The 25189-nt window shown below is 37.9% G+C and overlaps 1 protein-coding gene across 1 annotated transcript in view; it reads left to right on the top strand.

Annotated features, from left to right (window-relative positions):
* LOC136856947 (collagen alpha-1(XVIII) chain) overlaps positions 1–25189 on the top strand; it is a 622397-nt gene that overhangs the window by 533389 nt on the left and 63819 nt on the right. The window contains exons 11-14 of the mRNA XM_067135237.2: positions 6358–6480; positions 10973–11097; positions 18731–18991; positions 22425–22499. Of these exons, the coding sequence (XP_066991338.2) occupies positions 6358–6480; positions 10973–11097; positions 18731–18991; positions 22425–22499 (584 nt within the window). The remainder of the gene's footprint in view (positions 1–6357; positions 6481–10972; positions 11098–18730; positions 18992–22424; positions 22500–25189) is intronic.

Raw genomic sequence — 25189 nt, 5'->3', positions numbered from 1 at the left:
GGCATGAAAATATGTCTGATGTACTCCTAAGGAGATCATACCATAGTCATTGCAGATTCCTTGTATTTGATGTTGGCCAAAGTCACCTTCTTGTTTGATCCTAAACATGCTTAAGCATGGAATAGGAATTTCCAAGGTAATGTCGAGCAGGAAGCATGGATTACCTCCTGGCGAGATGATCTCTCTTCGGTACGGATACCAGAGGGCTGCTCAATTTTCCAGGGCCTTACTACAATAGTCAACCCAAAACTGTGTGGGTGATTTTTTGGATTTAGATTCTGTTGCTATTAATCCATTCAAAGTGTTGCCAATATTTCTGTGGCTTGGTTCTAAAAGGGCCAATGTCATTTTTTAACGAAATTGAGATATTAACTGATACAAGCACGTTTTATCCTAGGTCGCAACATGTTTAAAGGGCCAATGTCTCTGTTAAGTACTAAACGAACAGCTAACGTTTAATTAAATAAGCCCTTGCCAATAATGTTAGATTACCAATAAAGATCAGAGACCTGGCAATTTTTAATAAATACGATAGAAAAAATCAGCGTTTTATATGGTGACCTCCACAAAGAAAGTATTAAGTTATTTGAAGTTAGTTGTTGAAAAAAATAATTGGAAAACTATAAGCAAAACTTCAAATGCTCATAGCTCGAAAACAGGTTTTTTGACATTGGCCCTTTTAGAACCAAGCCACAGATTTCTCTACCTTGTTTTTATGCACAGGGAAAACGTCCTTTTAGTCAGCGGAACTTGGTGAAAATAAAGATGCATAACAACTCCACATCTGAACTACTTCACGCTTCATGGCAAAAACCCTGTTAAAAGTGTTAGGAAGATCTGTTATACATAATTATGAATTCCCTGAAAATGCATTGCATAATCTGCATATTCATACTCCAATTGCAACAGCACAATGAATCCTGTGCCTTCTACCACAGCAACTACACCAGAAGAGGAACCTGAGTTTTCTCATTTTAATTAGGTGTGTTGTATTCATCCATTTAATGATTCAATATTCCCCCATGTGGATCTTTGGCAACACTGAATCTAGCAGCTGCCCAAGTTCAGTAAAGACTACCCAGCATACACTTAAATTGAGCAAACAGGTCTTTTCAATTTCCAGTACTATTGACTTTCTTGCATAAACAAATATTAACATTATTCTACTCTTAAGAGTGATAAAGTAGAAAAAAAGAATTCCATTCAACTGAACACAATTTATACTCTAATCAAACAGAAAAGTTAGGGCATATAAGCTGGAATAAAAATGTTACTAAACAAAGGATGTAATTTCATCAAATAAAAAGGGCATTTTCCATAGTCCTTAAATCATAGCAAATAAAAATAAATTTGAAAATATATGCAAGTACCAGGCTATATCGCTGTTGCGACTGAAAATGTTATTATGTGACAATGGTGTCAAACAAGTACCAACACGCTGCATGTATCTCATTAAGAATGATAATTGTTTTGATAGAAATTCGCACAAAATTGAAACTTAGATAACTGAAACATACAGGCCAGAGTTCTAAGCTGAAATATTTCACACAATTTTTCTGGACACCACACAATTATTGTAGGAAATTTTATTTTTTTCTGGTGATTTTCCCAAAGAGCAATTCAGTAAATTGATCAAAGTCTGTGAGGGCAATATTCACTTCTGAACACTTCAGAGATAAGTCTGTGGCTCAAATGCAGAACTTCTTATTGAAAAGTGGTCAACATAGTGGCCTTCCTGAGCTTTATAAATTGTGCACGTTAGTTACAACTATTCCCGCTACATCATCATCTGTAGAACGCTCTTTCTCTTCCCTAAAGTGAATAAAATCTTTCATCCTCAATTCTCAATGCTAAGAGTCATTTCCCTGCATTAGGAATGATGTCTATATAGAAGGATCATCTTGTTGAGTTTAAAGCACGTGAGGTGTTCTACAATGACGTCACCAAGGAATTCTGGAAAAAAAATCGCAGGGTCGAGTTCACATACATGTAATTAGGGTGAGTAGAACTAGAATTGCCTCTGTGGTGTAGTGGTTAGCATGATTAGCTGCCACCCCCGGAGGTCCGGGTTCGATTCCCAGCTCTGCCACGAAATTTTTGAAAAGTGGTACGAGGGCTGGAACGGGGTCCACTCAGCCTCGGGAGGTCAACTGAGTAGAGGTGGGTTCGATTCCCACCTCAGCCATCCTGGAAGTGGTTTTCCGTGGTTTCCCACTTCTCCTCCAGGCGAATGCCGGGATGGTACCTAACTTAAGGCCACGGCCGCTTCCTTCCCTCTTCCTTGTCTATCCCTTCCAATCTTCCCATCCCCCACCAAGGCCCCTGTTCACTATAGCAGGTGAGGCCGCCTGGGTGAGGTACTGATCATTCTCCCCAGTTGTATCCCCCGGATGTCTGAAGCTCCAGGACACTGCCGTTGAGGCGGTAGAGGTGGGATCCCTCGCTAAGTCCGAGGGAAAAACCAACCCTGGACAATAAACAGATTAAGAAAAAAAAAAAAAAAAGAATTAGAATTTAGTAAATATATAATGCTACTGCATGGTTACTAGTTGAATGCCTCTGTGGGGAATCCAGGATACACCACTGGTTGATGGGTTATTCAAACTCTAAGTCTCTCTCCATTCACGGGTATATACTCACCACTCGTGCTAGCACTCTAGCACAAAATGCTGAGCTGCCAAGGTTGGTTATAATAACATAACTGCTAAGAAACTGGACAGAATATTCTTTGATAATAAATGAGCTAGTCCTGTTATTCAAATAGGATGGAGAAAGGAAAGAAATCATGTTTTTCATTCACTTTCAATTAGCTGACTGTTACTGAATCTCTCTATATATAAATACAAAATGATGTGCCTCTGTCTTTATGAAAATTTGCAAAAATCATTCTCAGAGGGAACTGTAACATGACTGTTTGTTTTTTTCAAAATACTGAACAAGAAATTGCATTATAGTTAAAAATGAGATGGGGTTTGTTCCTTTCACCATCATCATGCCTAAACTACTGGACCATTTTAGCTAAAATTTGGTGTGGATATATCTCAGATACAAGGCTAATTTTTCAATAATCTTTTGAAAATGGCAGGCATTAATATGTAGGCCTAGGAATTTACTGAACTTGCACATATTTTATCTATTAAACACCAAAATAATGGGCAAATGGTTAACTATATTTTTTTAAAACGTCCAATACATGGATTCCAAATTCAACTTTCTTCAATAAAGGTCCTGTGCAGTACATTTTATTTATAATTCTAATGGTTCTCCAGGAAATTATGCTTTTTCTTGTTAAAGCACACATTCCAGAGGCTCTAAAACCAGTAATACCATTATATTTGCTGAGAGTTGTCAATAGTAGTAGTAGTAGCAGTAGTATGATCTGTCTCTTCTGCTGTCACCATCTCTGCTAGATCACATTACTGTTGCAATTTTGTAAAAAAAAAAAAAAAGAAACCCATCAACAGTAAGTGCAGAAATTATAGAAATTATGGGGGCTACTTTATTTCAAGGTCCAATTGGTCACAACAGAAAAACCACAGTGAAAATCAAAAATCTTTTATTTGCAACATTAGCTACACCGTCCAGCTACTTCTCTACATAGTCGCCACTTTGACATTTGGTGCAGCATGGTACCAACTTTCCAAAACCCTCATCACAGAAGGCAGCCGCCTGTGCTTCCACCCACTGATCTATGCTGGTCTGCAGCTCGTGTCTGTGCCAAAATGCTGTCCTCCTAGCCAGCATTTCATGTGAACAAAGAGATGAAAATCAGAGGGAGGCACATCCAGGCTGTATGGTGGGTGGTCAAACACTTACCACAGAAAACGCTGCAGGAGTATCTTGTTGCAGCCGCAGTGTGCAGGCGAGCAATGTCATGAAGAAGGACATTGCCGATTGACAACATTCCTCTTCGCTTGTTCTGAATTGCTCTTTGTAGAGATTGAGGAGTCACACTGTATGAGGCTGCATGATGGTTTTGTGCCACGTTCCACGAATTCCACCAGCAAAACTCCTTTTTGGTCCCAGAACACAGTAGCCATACACTTTCTGATAGAGAAAGTTTGCTTGCACTTGTTCAGTTTACTTGGGGTATGAGAATGCAGCCACTCTTTGGATTGCTATTTTGTTTCTTCATTTTCAAAATGGACCCATGTCTTGTCTCCTGTGACAGTTTTGTTCAGCATGGTAGCATTGGAGAAACGTTAATGCAGCGCCCATTTGCTGTATTTTGTGAGGGCTGGACAGCATCTTGGAACCCATATCTTATAGAGTTTGTGGTACTGAAGTCTCTGACTCACAATGGTATTGAGAGTTGACCTTGAAATTTCAGGAAACTAGTCACTCAACTCAAAAATTGTGAACTGATGATTTTCTGTAATCGCCTGATCTACTCGCTGAACAAAATCATCGGTTGACACTTGCTTCTTTCCCCGATCGTCTGCACCATTGACATCCAAATGTCCCGCTTTGAAGTTCCTACACAACTGCCGCACTTTGCTGTCACTCATGAAAGTTTCACCGAACACATTACTCATTCATTGATGAATTTCAACTGCATTGAAACCATCAGCATCAAGCTAATGACAGCACGCACTTCACACTTTGCGGGAGACTCTGTTGTTCTAGGCATGTTTACGTGCTCACTTCGCACTCAGAACTGACAAGTGTGACATGACATGGTTGATGGGCATACTAGAGAACTGCACAATATATCTGCACAATGCTTTGTCAGATTCTCACTTTGGTTTTAATTTTGCGACCGATTGGACCTTGAAAAGAATAAATAGTCCTCATAGTCTAATTAACTATTTCACTTACGACATTTGAATGGGTGCTCGCAAAAACGGGCTAACCAACATTTTGTCAAAACAGAGATAAATCAACTTTTGCAAATGTCAAAAAACAAAAACTATACCATAAAAATAATATTTGTCTCATTATTTTATCTCTATGTAGTACCTTTCAATTATCAATACCATATATTGGAACTGTATTAAAAATGAAAAGATTGGAAAAATAGGAATATTAAAAACAGAAGAAAATTGACTTCTGCGTTGACCTAACTATAGTTAATAGTTTACCTTAAGATTCGTAACCAAACTTTGTTTTATGATCATACAATACAAAAAAAGTGTTTTATACAGTAAACTAGACCTAAAGGTGCTTCAGACTCATTTTGAAATATGACATAACTTTCCCTCATGGGACAATCATCAATCATTTGGGCCATATTCTAATGCATTGAAAAATGATTCCTCAGTCTCTTCTTGGCCATTGCCAGCTGTCAGTTATCTGTAATACTGGTGATATCTTGCTGGGACATATTCAGGTAGCCAAAGCAAGTCCTTAAGCGTTGCTGGCTTTATTGGCCTTGTAACACTGTACTTTGGTGACAGCTGAATACTAGCAAGTGATGGCTGACCACCATTACTGTTCATTTTGTGAAGATCAACACTATCATATTCCTCAACATTACCATATGAATATTTTAAAAAATACCTAAATGGTACATCTTTCTTAAATAGTATGCCTGAAACTTTATTAATTAGTACTCTTTGCTTATTTACAAAGAACATTCTCTTGGTTACTTTTTCTAGCAAAGGTTGAGTGCTTACAAATCACTTGTCATTTTTACTACTTGAAATGGCTTTCTTACTCTAGCTCTTTTTACTAAATCCATCCATTCAAGGCACAAAAACACAAGAAACACCCACAGCCTCTAGCATACGTGGGAATAAGATTTGCTAACCTACATATACAGCAACGTCATCTTTACGGCCTCCTCCGTAAACGTCTGTTAGCCTGATTTTGCAATAACAAAATTGGTCTAAATAAAATGGCATAAAATTCAAAGCATTGTATCTTGTCACACAGGATTACCTCATGTTAGCCCAACTCACAGAAGATAATTTGAACCTTCCGCAATAGATGGAAGCACATAACTTATTTTTTTCCAATTTTGTTGGTTAGCCCGTTTTTGCGAGCACCCATTCATTCTGTCCACTTTGGAAAAATAAGACGGGAATAGCCTTTAATGAACCTTCTTAAATATAAACAGCCAGAGATGGAAGAAATTCCTAGACCAAATATTTATTAACTAGTATAAGGAATGAGTTTTAATAACTTACTAGATTTTCCATTCTGTTCTGTTCAGTAGAGAAGTAGACACTCTGGATTTTATGAGGTAATAAATTCATTATAGTTTTTGGTTTAATGTTTAACTGACAACACGGATAACTTAATGATGATTCTTCCAGATTTGTGTTGTAAAAGCTTAGAACTTTTAACGACTTTTGCACTCTGCTCCAAAAATCCTATGAAATTCTCTAACTGAAGTGAATACTCTTGTCTGTTTAGGAGAAGCTGGTGAAACAGGCAAGCAAGGACCTCCTGGACCTCCAGGTCCTCCTGGGACTCCAACTCTGAATGGTCTTACTAACTCAGATGATGGCGACTTTGGTGGATCAGGATTCTTTCCCGGTAATAACAACTTAAAGAAATTAACATATTTTTTAAGAGTCATGATTAGGAACTTGAGACTTCATCAAAATATGCTTCTTAATCACCATTGACTTAGTGGATCATAGAAATGAGAGTGCTGGTATACAAAGGAAGAGACAAATGCCAAGAGATGACATTTAGCTACAGAAGGCCTATATGATACATCAATTTTTTACTGGAAAATTTCTTTAAACAGAGCCTTATTTTTTTTTTTCAAAAATGCTACTTATGAACACAGTAGTCACAAAAGTAAATGCCCAATAAAACTAGGCTAGCAGCAATATCTGCTTGAATAAATCTCACTTTTCCTTCTAGAGAAATACGTTTCTCTTTTCTGTCACTAAGTGCTGCTGTAGACGTACAGATAAATGATCTATTTTGACATGAAAATGAATGAACTTTTATTCCCACAGGTTAACACTGAACTTAGACATATTTTTGTAATCTGAAAAGTGATTATATTATTGCACACAGGAGTGGTGTTTCAGTATTCCGGTAGAGTCCCTTTGTACAGATGCACTGACTGTCATGAAAGCCTTTGACATTTCAAACTGTTTGCAGAAGTTTTGCACTGATAGTTCCCATTCTTCTTGGAATAAGATACCCATTCAGAGGTGTAGCTTGGATGGTGCAACTGGTATATCGCTGTATGTTAGAATTGTACTTGTTACAGTGGTCAAAGCAGAAAGATCATTTTCAGAATAAAAACTGATCTTTCTGCTTTGACCACTGTAAAGGCCCGCTCACACTTAGCGGAAGTGAGACGCGGTGCGAAGGCAGGAAAATATTCTTTTACTGCGTATTAGATGCAGTGGCTCACACTTACACAGACTGGAGGGGAAACGCGCCGTGCCGAAGACGAGGAAGTTGCTTGGCGAGAATATTTCTTCCGCTCCTCCCACCGGAATATAACATCGGTAACATTCGTAAAGTATGGTAATTCTAAATTCCCATGGAGGGAATTAGATATTTTTCCACCAATAGAGCATATCAAAAATCAGATCAAAAATTAGATGTTGGCTTTTCAGGCGTTTGCTCTATTAACCAGCATTTCGTCTTAGGTCGTCGGGTGTTTTCATCGAGTCCATGCAGTACACTGGCGATTGCTGGCGATACACAGCACAGTGCTTGCTTCGTCTGCGGATATTCACATTCCTGAGAGACTTAAACTGGGCTGTGCTGAAAATGGATTGCTAGAAACTTATTCAATTAGTTGAAAAGTACACGTTTCTATATGATGTCATAAGTTATATAGCAATACCATTGCAAGAGATAATGCTTGGGATGAGATAAGCAAGGAACTGGGAAATGCAACAGGTAAGGTACTTTTAAAATTGAAAATTCAATAATAATGTTGATATTTTAGCATAACAATGTTCACAAAAAGGCTGTTTATCCACAAGGCATCAATTAAAATCACAATCTCCATTTTAGGTAACAGAATACAATATTTAAATACAGTTACTCGCGTATCCAGCATTTTGTATCTTACGTAACTATTTTAGAGAAGGTAATAAATATTATTTATAATATTATATGTATTTCAGAATAAAGTGGAAATTAAATAGTTCTGTCATTATCGTAAAATCAGATCATTGTTATGCTTTGTTCTTTAGTAATTTCATTTGTGCAGAACAGTAAACTATTATATATTTACTAATATTGCCATAGACTACATACTACTTGATACACCTTTCGTCATAGCCACAATTTGACTTTAGAGAAATAATAATGTTCAGTCAATTAACTGGTTGACGTCCACGATTCACAATGTTCTCTTGCCATTGAACTGCTCCTATGGTATTGAAATAGTCTTTAAAATTGTCTCTAATTGCCATTGCCTCTACCGAAGCATTTCCCCCGATATTTTCTAGCGGCTGAAAAGCTATATGTCCCGTGGCAGATGTTGGCGCCTCCGGAAGGCTAATAATATCATCTTTCTAAAAGGTGTGGATAACGCACGTTGCTAACACAGTGTCTGTAGCGTGTGCTTGTGTTAATTGCAACCGTTGCTGGTACACCCTAAATTTCTGAGTTATTATACCAAATGTATTTTCTACGACGTTGCAAGCTCGACTTAAACGATAGTTGAAAACCTTTTTCTCATAGTTATTTTCTAACTGGGCTATTGCGTAGGGCCTTAGTAAGTACTTTCGGAGAGGAAATGCATCATCCCCAATCACAACATGTGGTATTGCAACTCCAGTCCCTGGCAATGGGTTCCCATGTGGTACATTAAGACTGTTGTTTTCTAATCCTTTTCCCAGATTAGAATTCCAAAAAACGCCACCGTCACTGTTACAGCCATATGAACCAATATCCACGCAAATGAATTTGTTGCCAGTATCCACTAATGCAAGGAGAACAATGGAAAAGAAGCGTTTATAATTATAGAATGTACATCTACTCCCAGCAGGTGCTTGAATTGATACATATTTGCCGTCTATTGCACCAATGCAGTTTGTAAACTGCAATCTGTCTCGAAAGCCTGCTTCAATCCTTTTCCGCACTTCCGATGTCGGTTGAGGCATTACTATTGGCTGAAGAACTTCCCACAAAATCCGGCATGTTTCATGAACAATAGCGACTACTGTTGAATGGCCAAGCCGGAAACTGAATGTAATTGTTTTGAAACTGTCGCCAGTAGCAAGAAATCTGAAAACAAACGAGAGTACAATAGTCTAACTGTCCGATTTTTGAGACTTTATAAATTACACATAGCAGCATGTTTTGTTGCCCATGGTCTTGTTTTATTATAATTAATTTCAAGTATATCTTTCTTTCAGGAAACGAATGCAAGGAAAAATGGAAAAGTATTAGGGAATACTATAGAAAAGCGATGGCTTCAAGTGAAAAGAGTGGCAGTAAAGGGGGGAAAGTGAGAAAACCCTGGAAATACAAGGAGGAATTATTTTTCCTCAAACCCTTCATATGTCAACAAAGTCAGGTATCCAATATTGAGACACTAGAAACACAAGAGGAAAGTGATGCCACCGAAGTACAAGCCTTTACTAGTGCGTGTGAGGATTCTCCTCTTTCAGCATCGTCATCCCTAATTAATAGGCCTGCTTATGAGAGTCGTAAGAGGAAGAAAGATCAGAGTCTCTCTGTAGCTAAAGTGTTCAAAGAGTACTTAGAAAAGACTAATATTAGTGCGGCAGTGCAAGATCCCATTTCTAGTTTCTTTCAAAGCATGGCTGAAACCGTGAAATCCTTCCCCCCAAAAAAATTCAAGTTGAGGTAAAAAAAAAAGTGTTAGATACTGTTACAGACTGTGAAATCCGGGTAATTAGAATGGCACAGGCCACTGTATCATTGGAATTACCATAATTCAGTTCAGTGGCAATAGCTTTAGTTCTTTTTAAGTTACTACTTTTAGTAATAAATTACATTGTTATTCATAATTATTTAAAATTATATGTATTAACAGAACCACTTGAGTACTAGTACATCGCTGATTTTAATATTTAATATATATTGTCATGTAGTTCTAGTTGTGTTTATTATATGTATGCCACTAGCGTTTTGTAATAAATGGAACATTAAGAACTATTAAAATATTCAACATAATTAACTCACCTTAAACATACAACCAGTCTTAGGGTCGCTGATATAGGTTCACGAAATCTCATAAAATGCTTATTTAAATGTTCTTCAATAAGCTGAAATAGCTGTTGGAATTTCACAATGCTCATTCGAAAATACACTTTGAATTTCTCTTCATCGCGCAACAGCGATTGAAACAATGTACAAAATTCACCATTTAAATTCCTGGATAAATTTATGTCATGAACCCAAAATCTTCGATTTTGCCTCTGTTCTTGCCTTTCAGCATTTTCAGCCAACAGAGCAAGAGCTAACAAGCGATCCATTTTAGTTGCGTTCGACTGAGTCACGTTTCACACACCACTGTGACAGATGATAACAGCTGTCCAAATGGCGAGGCGCACTTCCGGTAGATATGAGTGCATATGAGAGAAATTCTTCTCGGAAATTCTCCTCTCCGCGTCTCCCTTCCACTAGGTGTGAGCGGGCCTTAACAAGTACAATTCTAACATACAGCAAGCTGTACAACACACCAGGATTGCTAGAAGTCAAAGAACTATGTTCAATGAACAATAGATTACCTTCAATTTTTTTTAAAACAGGAACCCCACCTTTATTGGGGATCCTCATTTGGGGCCTGATTTAAGAGTTAACAACTCATTATTTGATACCATTGTTCTCCAAATTTGTAAAACCAAGCATTCCATATGCATAACTGTTTATGTATGGTTAAATCTAATTTATAATATAATATGTATATAAATTTGATTTAAAACTCCAGGAATCACATTTAGCAATTGTAGTTAGGGGCCTGCACCAGGGCCTCTGAGAACCTAGCTGCACCACTGTATCCATTACATTCTGTATCATATTTTGTGTAAAGTACTGATTTAAATCCTCCTCAGAATACACTTTTTCTTTGCAGGACTCAAAGGTGATCCCGGTGAAATGGGACCAAAGGGTGATAAGGGTGACTCAGGACCCAAAGGAGAGAAAGGAGAAAAGGGTAATGATGGTCTTCCAGGAATCCCAGGTGTGAATGGTCTTCAGGTTAGTTGAAAATGTTATTTATCTGAGTAACAAAATTAATCACATAATCAGCACAACCATTATGAGAAGAGGAAATTAAAATGGTAAAGATTGGTCGTATCAACTTATAGTGATCAGTTTCCATGCAAGCAAGTGCCAAGCATGACTATCCAAGTTTTAGCTCTCTGGTTCAAATAGTTCATATTATTTCCCATTGATGGCATCTAATTGCACTGAAAGTTGCTCTATCAATAAGTGAAGATTTGAATGATTGGTTTCTGTACATAGTTTTGATAGTTTGAAGTAATTATCTCCTTTTCATGATTTTATAAATTTGAACTTTTAGATCTTGTTTAGGAGCCAGAAGCTATGAAAGTATGAACCTGGTTTCCTCAGCATATTATTGGAAGAATAAAGTGCTTTTTATAGCTGAGGAAATTAAAAATGATTTAGATAAAATAGTACCAGATAACATTTCTGATGTATCAACTGATGCATTGACAGAGGAGATGAGGCCATTTGAAGGCCTGTGGTTGCTGTGGGTATTATAAACAAATCTATCCTCAGATTTTTGAGTAAGTCTTGATTGTAATAAACAGAAAATTAACCCTCATGCAGCAATTATGTAACCGAGGCCATGCAGTTAGGGTCACGTAGCTGTGAGCTTGTATTTGGGAGATGGTGGGTTCTAATCCCATCATTGGCAGCCCTGAAGATGGTTTTCTGTGATTTTCCATTTTCACATGAGGCAAATTCAGAGGCTGTACCTTAATTAAGGCCATGGGTGCTACCTTTGCATTTCTAGCCCTTTCCCATCCTTGCTTTGCCAAAAACCATTGATGTGTGGTAGTGCAATGTTAAACCACTTGCAAGACAAATAATTATGTGGGAAAATTTTATAATCCTATAGATAAGGGTGCAACTATTATGAAATGGTGACAGTTATACAATGAAATATGATATCTTCACTTAAAATATATTTCTGTATTACTTAGAGCAGTATCGGATTTTTTCATGCTGAAGAGACCTGATAAGAAAATATTACCGAACTCAATAGCTGCAGTCACTTAAGTGTGCCCAGTGTCCAGTATTCGGGAGATTGTGGGTCGGCGGCAATGAAGATGGTTTTCCGTGGTTTCCCATTTTCACACCAGGCAAATACTGGGGCTGTACCTTAATTAAGGCCACGGCCGCTTCATTCCCACTCCTAACCCATTCCTGTCCCATCGTCGCCATAAGACCTATCTATGTTGGTGCGATGTAAAGCAACTTATGAATAGTAACACAGTAAAGGTTTCCACCTATTCAATACTAATATGTATTTACAATATTATAAATTACATGGAACTAGTTTCGACCTACCTAGGGGTCATCATCAGCCATATTAAAGCATACATAAGTTTTTTGTTGAATCCTAAAACATGTTATTTTTAACTCTAATAATTTATAAAGTGAAGTGTGGTAATGAGATGAGAAATGTTAGTATGGTACAGGTGAGTAGTAATTAATAATAATACGAGAAATATATATACAAAGAAGTTTGGAACAAAGTACAAGTGGCGTAAAAATATAAACTCATGGATATCAGTAGTCCTCGTACTAAAGAATACAATGTAAAATAACACATATAAACATATATACAAGTATGTACAAAGTCTGGAGAGTAAAAAGTGATACTCTTTTAATGCCGAGCCGGCTTGACACTGATCAGCTGAAGCATAGAATTAGGCATTTGGTGTATTAAAGCTGTGTTGACCGGCTGCATTGTTGATTGTTGGACGTGAAGTTATTTTTGAATTTCAAGTGAGTGAATATTAACAAAGCCAAGTGTAATAATATTTCTAGATTTGTTTGTTCTGTGAACTGTTCAGTCTCTTCCAGGTATGATAAAAATCTGTATCACCGGGCAAGTTGGCTGTGCGCGTAGAGGCGCGCGGCTGTGAGCTTGCATCCGGGAGATAGTAGGTTCGAATCCCACTATCGGCAGCCCTGAAGATGGTTTTCCGTGGTTTCCCATTTTCACACCAGGCAAATGCTGGGGCTGTATCTTAATTAAGGCCACGGCCGCTTCCTTCCAACTCCTAGGCCTTTCCTATCCCATCGTCGCCATAAGACCTATCTGTGTCGGTGCGACGTAAAGCCCCTAGCAAAAAAAAAATCTGTATCAATCCAGAAACAATTTATCCAATCCTCGTGAAATTTGGAGGGTGATGTACATCAAACACGGGACGTACTATATTTTAAAACAAAAAATTTGTGGGCACCGGGGACATAAAGTCATCATTATTTTGAACATAAGAACATAAATGTAATTTATCATCATCATCATCATCATCATCATCATCATCATCATCACCATCATTTCCCTTTATCCAGCTGTAGCTGGGTAGGGGCAAATATGGTTCCTCTCCACTTTCTTTGGTCTTTCCACCACTCCTCCTCCAACACTGTGTCCCAGTTCAGGTTTCTTTCTATACTGCTGCATTGGATGGTATCCTTCCATCTCAATCGTGGTCGTCCACGGCCTCTCCTTCCTTGGATTTGCATTTCCATCACCTTTTTTGGCATTCTTTCGTCGCTCATTCGCTTTATGTGCCCAAACCATCTTAGTCGACTCTTCTCTATTCTATCATTCATTTTTTCCACTCCAATTTCTTCCCGGATTTTCTCATTCCTTATTTTGTCTCTTCTACTCTTCTGTATCGTACTCCTCAAGAACATTTCGGCTGCCTTTATTCGACTCTCATCCTTCTTTGTCATTGTCCAAGTTTCTGCTCCGTAAGTTGTTATGAGTACCTGGCCCACTCTTATGCCTCATTTCAGAAGGGTTACGAATTGCTTTGAGGGGTCATCAAGCCTGTACGTCGGTTTCATCTTTACTGTAATGTGGTACTGACCACTTTTCTCGCTTTTCTTCAGAATCACAATCTTCATTTCTTTAACCCCGTCCAATTTCTTAAAATGCTTGGCGAGGATCTTGAAGTCCCTTATAACCCATTCTTTTCCTTGATGTTTTACAGTCCCCACAGACTGATAGATCTCTCAGTAAGTATTCCTCAGGAGTAACGATGTCAGAGCACTTACGAAGAAACTTTTCTACAACAACAACAAAAAAAAAAGAATGTCCTCTGATGGGAAAGATGACAACAATCATGGTAATGTTAGTGGGTGCTGAGCATGGATAATGTGCATGTTCTTGTTTTGGCCTCCACATCCATCTGCGAACAGCCTGATACAGGTGATTGATTTATCGAAATGTACCTCATCTAAAAAGAAAGTAACAGCTGATGACACCTCGTTTAGCCCTCTTCCAGCCTCAGTCTCATTCCATACATACAATTTTGGATTCTGAATGCTGACATCGGTAACACACAGTGCATAAAATTATATTTGGCACAAATAGAATGCTTTGCCAATTGATAATTTAGGCAGTGGTTGTACCTGTTGTAAATCAAAGCAGGAAATTGTGTCAGCAGGTCGTTCCCTCATAAGTTTGTGAAAAGCCTGTGAGCGAATTTTATGTTCTCCCAAATCAGCTAGTAAATGGTTCTTTTTAGCACTATCTTTTTCAGATTTAATCTGAAAGAGCATTCGAGCACAGTAACTACAAGCATCCGTGGATAGTGTCCCAAACCCAATGTTGAACTGTGTATGGAAAATATTCTGAAAGGACCACTTTTTCACTTTCAGGTCCGCTGAAACACTCGCATTATACATTTTGTGGAGTCTGTTTATGTTTAACTCTGCTGGTAGATAAAACCTCTGACTTTTATTCCTGTTGTAATGCGATTCCCTTCCTCCTAACTGAGAAATAAATGCAATTACTTTTTCTTTCTTTGCAGCAAACAGAGAGCTCTTCCTATTCCTGCCTCTCTTCTCTCAAACACCTTCATCATTCTTAACAGCTTTGGATATATTATTAATCCTGGTTTAGATTATCCCAAACAATTTCTGAAAGAATTTTGAGCAGACCACTTTTGCTTGATCACCAGTATTCACCTAGAAAAGAAGAATAAACGACTAGTATAGCTACGCTCATAAGCTGTATTCCATTCTTGTAAGTTCAGTTGTACTGTGCAATTATATTAACTTTTTCCTTGCAACAGAAGGAAGATGAGAATAAAGCCCCTCATTATTTATTGCAATTGACTGTTTACTGAATTACTCAGCTGTTCGCTACAGATAATGACGTCCTAATAATAACATGACATTGTAGCACTTTCTCCTGAAATCTAGTAGCAGTATTATAAAGAAAAATACAACCTATCTCATACGACACAACAATGGAATTCCAACTGCGCTCTCCTGCATATTGCTTTCCACTTCTTCATTGTTTCGGAGATGTAACTTTTATCATATGGCTCAGTCGGCGGTCTTGTTCCACTTTGTTTGGTACGCTGTAAATTATATTTTTTGCTTTCACCAGGTAGAATACTAGGATACTCCCACACTTGAATCTGCCTGCCTTGTGATTGCATGGTGGATCGTGATTCGAGTACCTAAAATAAAAAGACGTCCACGTAATCATTCACGTTGTTGTAGGACTAGCAGTAAATATGGTAAGAAAAACTTATGCAATGTATGAAAACATGTGTTTATGCAATCTTTCCCATGCAAAAAGCACATCCAATATACTGATATAACCAATTTCAATAGTAATGATCATTCGTAACTTACAACAGGAGTGTTTACTTACCGAGCTTCCTGATAACATTGTCTTTTAGTTTTTGCAAGTCTTATTCGCTTTCTACTTCCTTTCAAATGCTCTAATATGGGTAAGTAGCCCTCCATTGTGATCGAAAGTGAACGGGCATGGAAGCTATACCACACTGTCAAGTACGATATAAAAATAGCGGGAAAAACCAACAAAAGAGTCGGATAAATGCAGGCTGGGAAACATTATCATGAACATAATACGTTCTGAACCGTTCGCCGTGGTGCACATAATACGATTTGTTTTGAATCATGTTTTTCAGCACTGAATAGGGCAAGAATGCGAAATGACCCGATCTAACTCAACAGCGTTAAAGAGCATATTCTAATTGGCGGGAAACCGCATCAAAACGTATTCTGACCTCGACTGCATTTAATATGTTTTGAAACGATGCTCCTCATGTAATGGATGTGGCCTCTGGAGAGGCCTGGTATAGATCTTTCAATTTAATGCCTGGAGACGACCTGCATGTCTGTGAGGATGGGATGATAGTACCTCATGGGGAACACTATAAGTGCCTAGGTGTTAATATAAGGAATGATCTTCATTGGAGAAATCGTATTAACGAGGTTGTTAAGAAAGGTTACAAATCTCTTCACATGGTTATGAGAGTATTTAGGGGTTATAGTAAGGATGTAAGGATGTAAGGATGTAAAGAAGAGGTCGTATAAGTTTCTGGTAAGACCGCAGTTAGAGTATGGCTCCAGTATATGGGACTCTCACCAGGACTACTTGATACGAGAACTGGAATAGATTCAAAGGAAAGCAGCATGGTTTGTTCTGGGGGATTTCCAACAAGGAGTAGTGTTACAAAAAATTTTCAAACTTCAAGCTGGGAAGTCTTGGGAGTAAGGAGACAAGATGGTAGACTAAGTGGTATTTATGTTTCAAGCTATCAGTGGAGAGATGGCATGGAATGACATTAGTAAATGAATAAGCTTGAGCAGAGCCTTTAAAAGTTGGAAAGATCAGAGGACAAATAATTCATTTACAGGACAAGGAGTAAGGGATTGTGATAAATTACGGCAGGTAGGGAAATGTTTGATAAATTTCCAAGCGCTCTGAAAATATTTAAGAAAAAGTTAGTGAAACAACTGATGGGTCACAGCCCTAAATGCAGATCATCAATTGATTGATTTGATTGATTTGATTGATTGATTGATTGATTGATTGATTGATTGATTGATTGATTGATTGATTGATTGATTGATTGATTGATTGATTGATTGATTGATTGATTGATTGATTGATTGATTGATTGATTGATTGATTGATTGATTGATTGATTGATTGATTGATTGATTGATTGATTGATTGATTGATTGATTGATTGATTGATTGATTGATTGATTGATTGATTGATTGATTGATTGATTGATTGATTGATTGATTGATTGATTGATTGATTGATTGATTGATTGATTGATTGATTGATTGATTGATTGATTGATTGATTGATTGATTGATTGATTGATTGATTGATTGATTGATTGATTGATTGATTGATTGATTGATTGATTGATTGATTGATTGATTGATTGATTGATTGATTGATTGATTGATTGATTGATTGATTGATTGATTGATTGATTGATTGATTGATTGATTGATTGATTGATTGATTGATTGATTGATTGATTGATTGATTGATTGATTGATTGATTGATTGATTGATTGATTGATTGATTGATTGATTGATTGATTGATTGATTGATTGATTGATTGATTGATTGATTGATTGATTGATTGATTGATTGATTGATTGATTGATTGATTGATTGATTGATTGATTGATTGATTGATTGATTGATTGATTGATTGATTGATTGATTGATTGATTGATTGATTGATTGATTGATTGATTGATTGATTGATTGATTGATTGATTGATTGATTGATTGATTGATTGGTCGGTCGGTCATCAAAATCCCTTTCCATAATGCTCATTTCGGTCTACATACTAAATCTGCTCAATTTTATCTACACTGCAGAAATGTCATCACTGTTAGCAAACTTCCAATTCTTGAAATACAGTATTTGCTATTCAAAAGTTTGAAAATATGACATTTTGTTGTTGTTGTTTGAATCATCAGTCCATAGACTGGTTTGATACAGGACTCCATGCCACCCTATCCTGTGCTAACCTCTTCATTTCTACATAACTACTGCATCCTACATCTGCTCTAATCTGCTTGTCGTATTCATACCTTGGTCTACCCCTACCATTCTTATCACCTACACTTCCTTCAAAAACCAACTGAACAAGTCCTGGGTGTCTTAAGATGTGTCCTATCATTCTATCTCTTCTTCTCATCAAATTTAGCCAAATCGATCTTCTCTCACCAATTCAATTCAATATCTCTTCATTTGTGATTCGATCTATCCATCTCACCTTTAGCATTCTTCTGTAAGAGCACATCTCAAAAGCTCCTATTCTCTTTCTTTCTGAGTTAGTTATCATCCATGTTTCACTTCCATACAATGCCATGATCCAGATGAAAGTCTTCAGAAACATCTTTCTAATTCCTATATCAATGCTTGAAGTGAGCAAATTTCTTAAGAAAGCTCTTTCTTGCTTGTGCTAGTCTGCATTTTATGTCCTCCTTACTTCTGTCATTGTCAGTTATTTTACTACCCAAGTAACAATATTCATGTACTTCCTTTAAGACTTCATCTCCTACTGCCTTCGTCCGACTGCACTCCATTACTTTTGTTTTGTTAAAAATATTATAGATAGGTAATCATTTTGGTATTTTTCTGTGTTTTCTATTTATCAGCTATGACATTTAGCATCCTGACAGTTTTCCATTGAACACTACAAATTATTTCAATCATTTGTCTTGCTCCAAGCTCGGTACTTAGCAAATGTCTGATGAAGTGAAAAGACCCATCTATTCTACATGTCTAGTTTATGATTTCAATTAATATGACAATTTTCAGGGTTCGACAGGTGAGAAGGGTGAACCTGGGAAGGATGGTTCAATGGGTCCTGTCGGACCACCAGGACTGAAAGGCGAACGAGGGGAGCGAGGCCCACCGGGACCAGCTCAGATAGCAACGAATGGAGACTTCATTACCATTAAGGGAGAAAAGGGCGACATGGGGAAGAGAGGTCGTCGAGGCAAGCCAGGCCCACCTGGACCAATTGGACCCCCTGGAAAACCTGGTGGTATGGGAGAGATGGGCATGCCTGGCTGGACAGTAAGTAGCACATTGTATGAACAATTATATCACTATTTTGTTTTATCAGTCATATGCAGTATGGTACTAAAAATTCTTGTTTCCTTTCTGCTTCCGAAGCATTTGAAGGTAAGTAGAAGTTGAGAGAGTCAACTGAGTTCAATTATTTCCTCACCTCTGTTTTTTAAAGGTTCAACTGAATACATGAAATTTTCCTGGTGAATGAGTTTGTTTTACTCTTAGCCTTGTGGTTACATTTGCATACTTGTATAGACCTACTTTATTCATTGACAAGCCACAGATGCCATTTCAAAACAATCAGATCATATAGATGGATCATTCTTGTTCAAGGAAATTGATCCACCTATGACCTATAATCTGTTAACATCTATCTGAACATGATTTTAAACTACCACATATGGTAACAGTAATTTCTCTACCTCAGTGAAACTGTGAAGATATTTTATGAGAAAATTTCTTTTATATTAAAATATTGCTTTTGATGGAATTCAATAATTCAAGTTAAATTGTGTTTCAGATTTTTGTCACTTTTGACAAGTCTGAAAAAAAAGGTCTAGAAGTAATGTGAGTGACAAATATGACAATGAAACACTGTTACTGTCACCATACCTGAATTCATTACATTTTTATACACTGGTTATTACCTTGAAGTTAGTGAGTATCAGAAAAATGAAATCAAAAGGGAAAAGTGAAGCAATCCTTGAATCTCAAAAGATTCACAGTGGCCAAGTCTGTACTTCTGGTAAAGCTCAAGAAATGCCTAGCAGGCAGTCTTTTTTCTAGTGTTCAAATCATGTGGTACTTCATTATGTACAATGAATTACACAATAATTACTCACTCACACACTCCCTCATTCACTCTGTGGTCTTCTGAGAACCTTGGCCTCCTTTAAGATAATCGCCCAATCTCCTCTGTCTGCTGCTCTCCTTCTCCAAACTTGCACTTACAACTCTCTCAGATCTTGTTGCACATCCTCTATCCATATACTTTGAACATTCAACGTTGCAGGTCATTTATCCATTAGATCTACTAGCTTCTTAAAAGCCTTTCCTTTTTTACAAATTACATTTTTTCAAGGTTGTTAGTTATAGTTACAAGAAGTTCAACCCCCCAACTTGGTGACCAGGGTCTTTGCTGTTAGGGTTACCGTACCTTAGTCAAGATGTCCCCATTTAAGTTGACAGGAACTTAACCTTGCCCTTTCCCATTTGGGGTTTGGACTTACTGGAAGCACTAGCATAAAGATTGCTACCTAGGCATTTCTTGAGCTTCACCAGAAGCAAAGAATTGGCCTCTGTGAATCTTTCAAGACCAAAATATCACATTTATCCAGGCTCTGGACTGGCTTTTACTGGGGTTAGGTTATTCCCCCAACCTCCAGACAACTGGGTTAAATCTCACATACTTTGGTAAACAAATTACATTGTATGAGTACGGTATACTGTACAGTATATAGCTCATTAAGAGCCTTGATCTGCTGCTGCCAAGACTACCACTGTCAAGCCAGATAGCCTCCAAATACTGTAGTGTCATATAGTTGATGTGACAACACCCTCCCCCCCTGTGGGTGGGGGCAGTAGAATAACACCCACGGTAACCCCTGCCTGTCGTAAGAGGCGACTAAAAGGAGCCCCAGGGGCTCTGAACTTTGGAGCGTGGGTTGGCGACCACGGGGCCCTCAGCTGAGTCCTGGCATTGCTTCCACTTACTTGTGCCAGGCTCCTCACTTTCATCTATCCTATCCGACCTCTTTTGGTCAACTCTTGTTCTTTTCCGACCCCGACGCTATTAGGTTTGCGAGGGCTAGGGAGTCTTTCATTTTCAAGCCCTTCGTGGCCCTTGTCTTCCTTTGACCGATATCTTCATTTTTCGAAGTGTCGGATCCCTTCCCTTTTTTCCTTCTGATTAGTGTTATATAGAGGATGGTTGCCTAGTTGTACTTCCTCTTAAAACAATAATCACCGCCACCTGACAACACCCTCAGGTATATTATTTGGCTTTATCAGCTCTGTTGTCTTATTCTTTGGCTGAATGGTCAGCGTACTGGCCTTCGGTTGAGAGGGTCCCAAGTTCAATTCCCAGCCGGGTCGGGGATTTTAACCTTCATTGGTTAATTCCAACAGCCCGGGGGCTGGGTGTTTGTGCTGTCCCCAACATCCCTGCAACTCACACACCACACATAACACTATCCTCCACCACAATAATACACAGTTACCTACACATGGCAGGTGCCACCCACCCTCATCGGAGGATCTGCCTTACAAGGGCTGCTCTCGGCTAGAAATATCCATACAAAATTCTTTTGGGTTCCGGGGGAAGTATGGTTGCAAAGCTGAAACTTAAAGGAATCGACGGAAGGGTACCACCAGGAATGGAGCCTGCGGCTTAATTTGACTCAACATGGGAAACCTCACCAGGCCCGGACACCGGAAGGATTGACAGATTGAGAGCTCTTTCTTGATTCAGTGGGTGGTGGTGCATGGCCGTTCTTAGTTGGTGGAGCAATTTGTCTGGTTAATTCCGATAACGAACGAGACTCTAGCCTGCTAAATAGTCGCATCCGGTATCCGTTCGTGCTACCGGCGGCAACACATCTTCTTAGAGGGACAGGCGGATTCTAGCCGCACGAGATTGAGCAATAACAGGTCTGTGATGCCCTTAGATGTTCTGGGCCGCACGCGCGCTACACTGAAGGAATCAGCGTGTCCTCCTAGTCCGTCAACTCTTTTAAGTATCAATACTTTTCTGACCAGTTTCAAACAGGCACTACACCAATTGAAAGAATCCTTAAAGCGATGATCTGTATAATTTCACACACTGTGTATCACTGATGGATCTTACTAAAAGGGCTGGGAATGGTATTTACTGTAATACAGCATGTACCTATAGCAACCTCATTACAGATTTTAGGGTTACTGTATATGTTTTGTCTAGTTCTACATGCTCCAATGATGTATCAAATTATAATTAAATATGAACCTGATCAACTGGAGATTTAAAATGTATTGTACTACTTGTTAAAATAGAACTTGTTAGTAGATTCAATAGATGAATGACTGTTACTGAAATATTAATCTTGTTTAATCATATGAAATGAAACCATTGCCTAACAGTTCAACCAATATGATGTAAATGTGAATTCTGAAGTTTATCATGTTAAATAATATTAGCAATAACAATAACTGATGTCATCTGCACTGCAGTCATTTAATTGATGTACTTCAGTTTCCAAGATAGCAGTTTTGATCCTGACATTGGTGACATTTGAGGAAGTTTAGGCATGGCAAATTTCAGCTTTGTGATGTTAAAGAACTCCTTCATAGCATTTAAAATAACAGGCATAGATTTGTAGTGAATTATAAGAATTACATTGATTATATTTGAGTGGTTACCAATTCATTTTTTGAAAGCATTCATTTTTCACACTCTCAGGGGTCACCTGGGCGACCAGGACCACCAGGACTCCCTGGACTGAAGGGTGATAAGGGCGATTCTGGAGATTTAACAGTAAGTATACTTCGCACATTTCCTGAATCATGAACACAAGTTTTACTCTTCTTTATTAGTATTCTCTTTACACATTTTTCTCTTAGCTCACCTTTATGTTTCTCTTTTTGTTACAATGATGTACTTAGACTGGATATATAACTGATTGCACTGTACAATAGTCTGTGTCAAATGGGAAGCATTTTGGCTTCAAGAGGCTACCTAGAATTGTTCAACTAACACTAGAACTGCCAGAGCAGTCAAAATGACTGCTAAACATTTTCCAAACTCAATTTTGACTACAGTTTTTACTGCAGAATATTGAGCTGCAGTGACTTTTCCTGATTAGTGGTCAAGAAAATCCATATTAAATATAATTAATTTTGCATCAATGGATGGGGCATTAGTAACGGGTATACCTACTACCACCGGAGCGGTCATTTTGACCCCTTCATTAACTATCATAATAAAATGTATTATAACACATACCTCTCGTTGAGATATAATCATCTGCTCATAATTATCCTATCAACAATGGTAATATTCAAAAACTAAAATTGTAACTGGGATATATTACGAATTGTTCGAACATTATTTCGCTGCGTCTCTGGTAGTGTTGTCTTTAATCAGCTTGTCACAGTACAGTGAAGATGTCTCGTAAACCACCAGTTGCTGAGTCTACTGCATGACATTTCTGAAGATATGTCTGATGTAGAATGTGGTCCAGATATAAAGGACCTAAGAAAAGAAAATGTATACGAAGATTACTACCAATCAAATGAAAACTGGGATAGGGAACTCCACGGAAGTCCCAGTCTCACTTATGGCTGTGACTGTATGTAAGCTGCTGACCAACTAATGCATCTGGGTGTTATGAAAGTGCTATTCAACCAGCCAGTATTGCCACAATAGCACTTTCTGGTCCAATGAGTCCAATGAGTAAAACAATGGCAAACTATTTCACTCCTCATCATGCCTTCCCTTCTTCAGATCATGCTGGAAACCGGATTTTTCACACCGAAAGTAAGTTGATATTAGTATTATTATAACTATCAGCATAACAACATCAGTGAAATTCCTTGATTTATATCGTATTAATTCAAATTATAATGTTGCCTCACATAGGCTGAGTACTGACGAGTTTTCAATTATTCTATTACAGCCGTAGAAACAGTAACCCGTAAAGCATGGTATCATAGGGGATGCGACAACCAAGGTAAAAGCCTGCTGTGGCCATAAAATGTATCATTAGGTACTGATGGCATCACGGAGTGGAGTGTAGCAGACTTTGGGAAGTCTACACCTCGAAAGAAAATCCACGACTTCCAAAATGGCATGTTTGTGACGACAGTGTAACGAGTGCGTGGAGTCTTTTTATTGATAAATCAATATTAAAACTCATAAAGCAATGTACAGAAACAGAGGCAAAATGATGATAATGAGGAACTGTGCGTACCGAGAACGAAAATATAATAATTTCGGTAGTGGTCAGAATAACCGCATTGGCGATTCAAGGTACAGAATATATTCCGGTGGTTCTAGTGCTAAGCAGCTGCTATATTATTGCATTATCCACCACTCAATAAATTGCCCTCCGTGGAAAATTTCACTGTGTTAAAAATCTCTTGTGCCTGGCCAAAATATTTCTACTTCATGAAAACACCCACAATGGAAACAGCTTACCATTTGACACAGACTATATGCAGTAGAACCTCGATAATTCAAAATCGGTTAATTCAAAATCTCGCCTAATTTGAAGCAACTCTCATTCCCAAAAACCTGAGGTATGGTTTTGCATGTTATTTAAATTGTTTAATTCTAAATACAGATAATTCATATTTCAAAGAACAGTGTCAGTCCTATTACCAAAATTCAGATTTTTAATTCAAAACTGCCTTTACATTTTGAAAAATATAGTATTTTACAGAGTAATTCAAATTCAAAATTTCTCCGCACCATGAAAGAACACGTCTTCTGGAACATACAGGAGTAGCTTTCTGCACTTTCACTAACTTCAGTGTGACTACAATGTGCTACATATTTGCTAAGTTCGAGTGAAATTAATTATTTTGTATTCAGCATTTTATGGAACGCAACAATGTCACATAGCAGGCAGTGTGCGGAGAAGTAGAATCTGCGAGCACTGGCAATACCGACAGTTGGCAAACAAACAAGGCTCATATAATCATTTCGTACGCACTAAACAAAATTGTCAATGCCAATGAAAATGCATTTTTTAATGCCAAGCCCAAATGGACTTATGGTTTTGTAGGAGAGAAGTGCCAGCCAGGATATTGTACAAGTGTGGGAGTCACTGTACTGTGTTGCAATGCACACAGAAGCAAGAGGCTTTCTTCCCTCATCATAGGAAAGATCAAAAAACACGATGTTTTAAGTACGTTGGGTTCTTCCCGTGCATATACAAGGCATCTAAAAATGCAAAAAGAACAGTAATCCAGAAGATAAAGCATTTGCACAGCGGAGCCAGCATAATTTATCCTCTACTTTGGATTGTGTTTTTTCCCTTTCGTTGTGTGAGGTTATGTTTGCCATTGTTTTATTTGAATAATGTAAATGCACCTTGTTGGATACATTTTGGAAATAGTGTTTTTCATGGCATTTTAAAGGTTTAAACTGAGAATCAAGCTTAATTAATTGCATGCAGTAATGGGTCTTAGAATATTTTATGACACTGCTAGGGTTGGCATTTC

The sequence above is a fragment of the Anabrus simplex genome, chromosome 1, assembly GCF_040414725.1.
Source record: "Anabrus simplex isolate iqAnaSimp1 chromosome 1, ASM4041472v1, whole genome shotgun sequence".
In the NCBI taxonomy this organism is placed as follows: Eukaryota; Metazoa; Arthropoda; class Insecta; order Orthoptera; family Tettigoniidae; genus Anabrus; species Anabrus simplex.
This window is presented reverse-complemented; position numbering and strand designations above follow the sequence as displayed.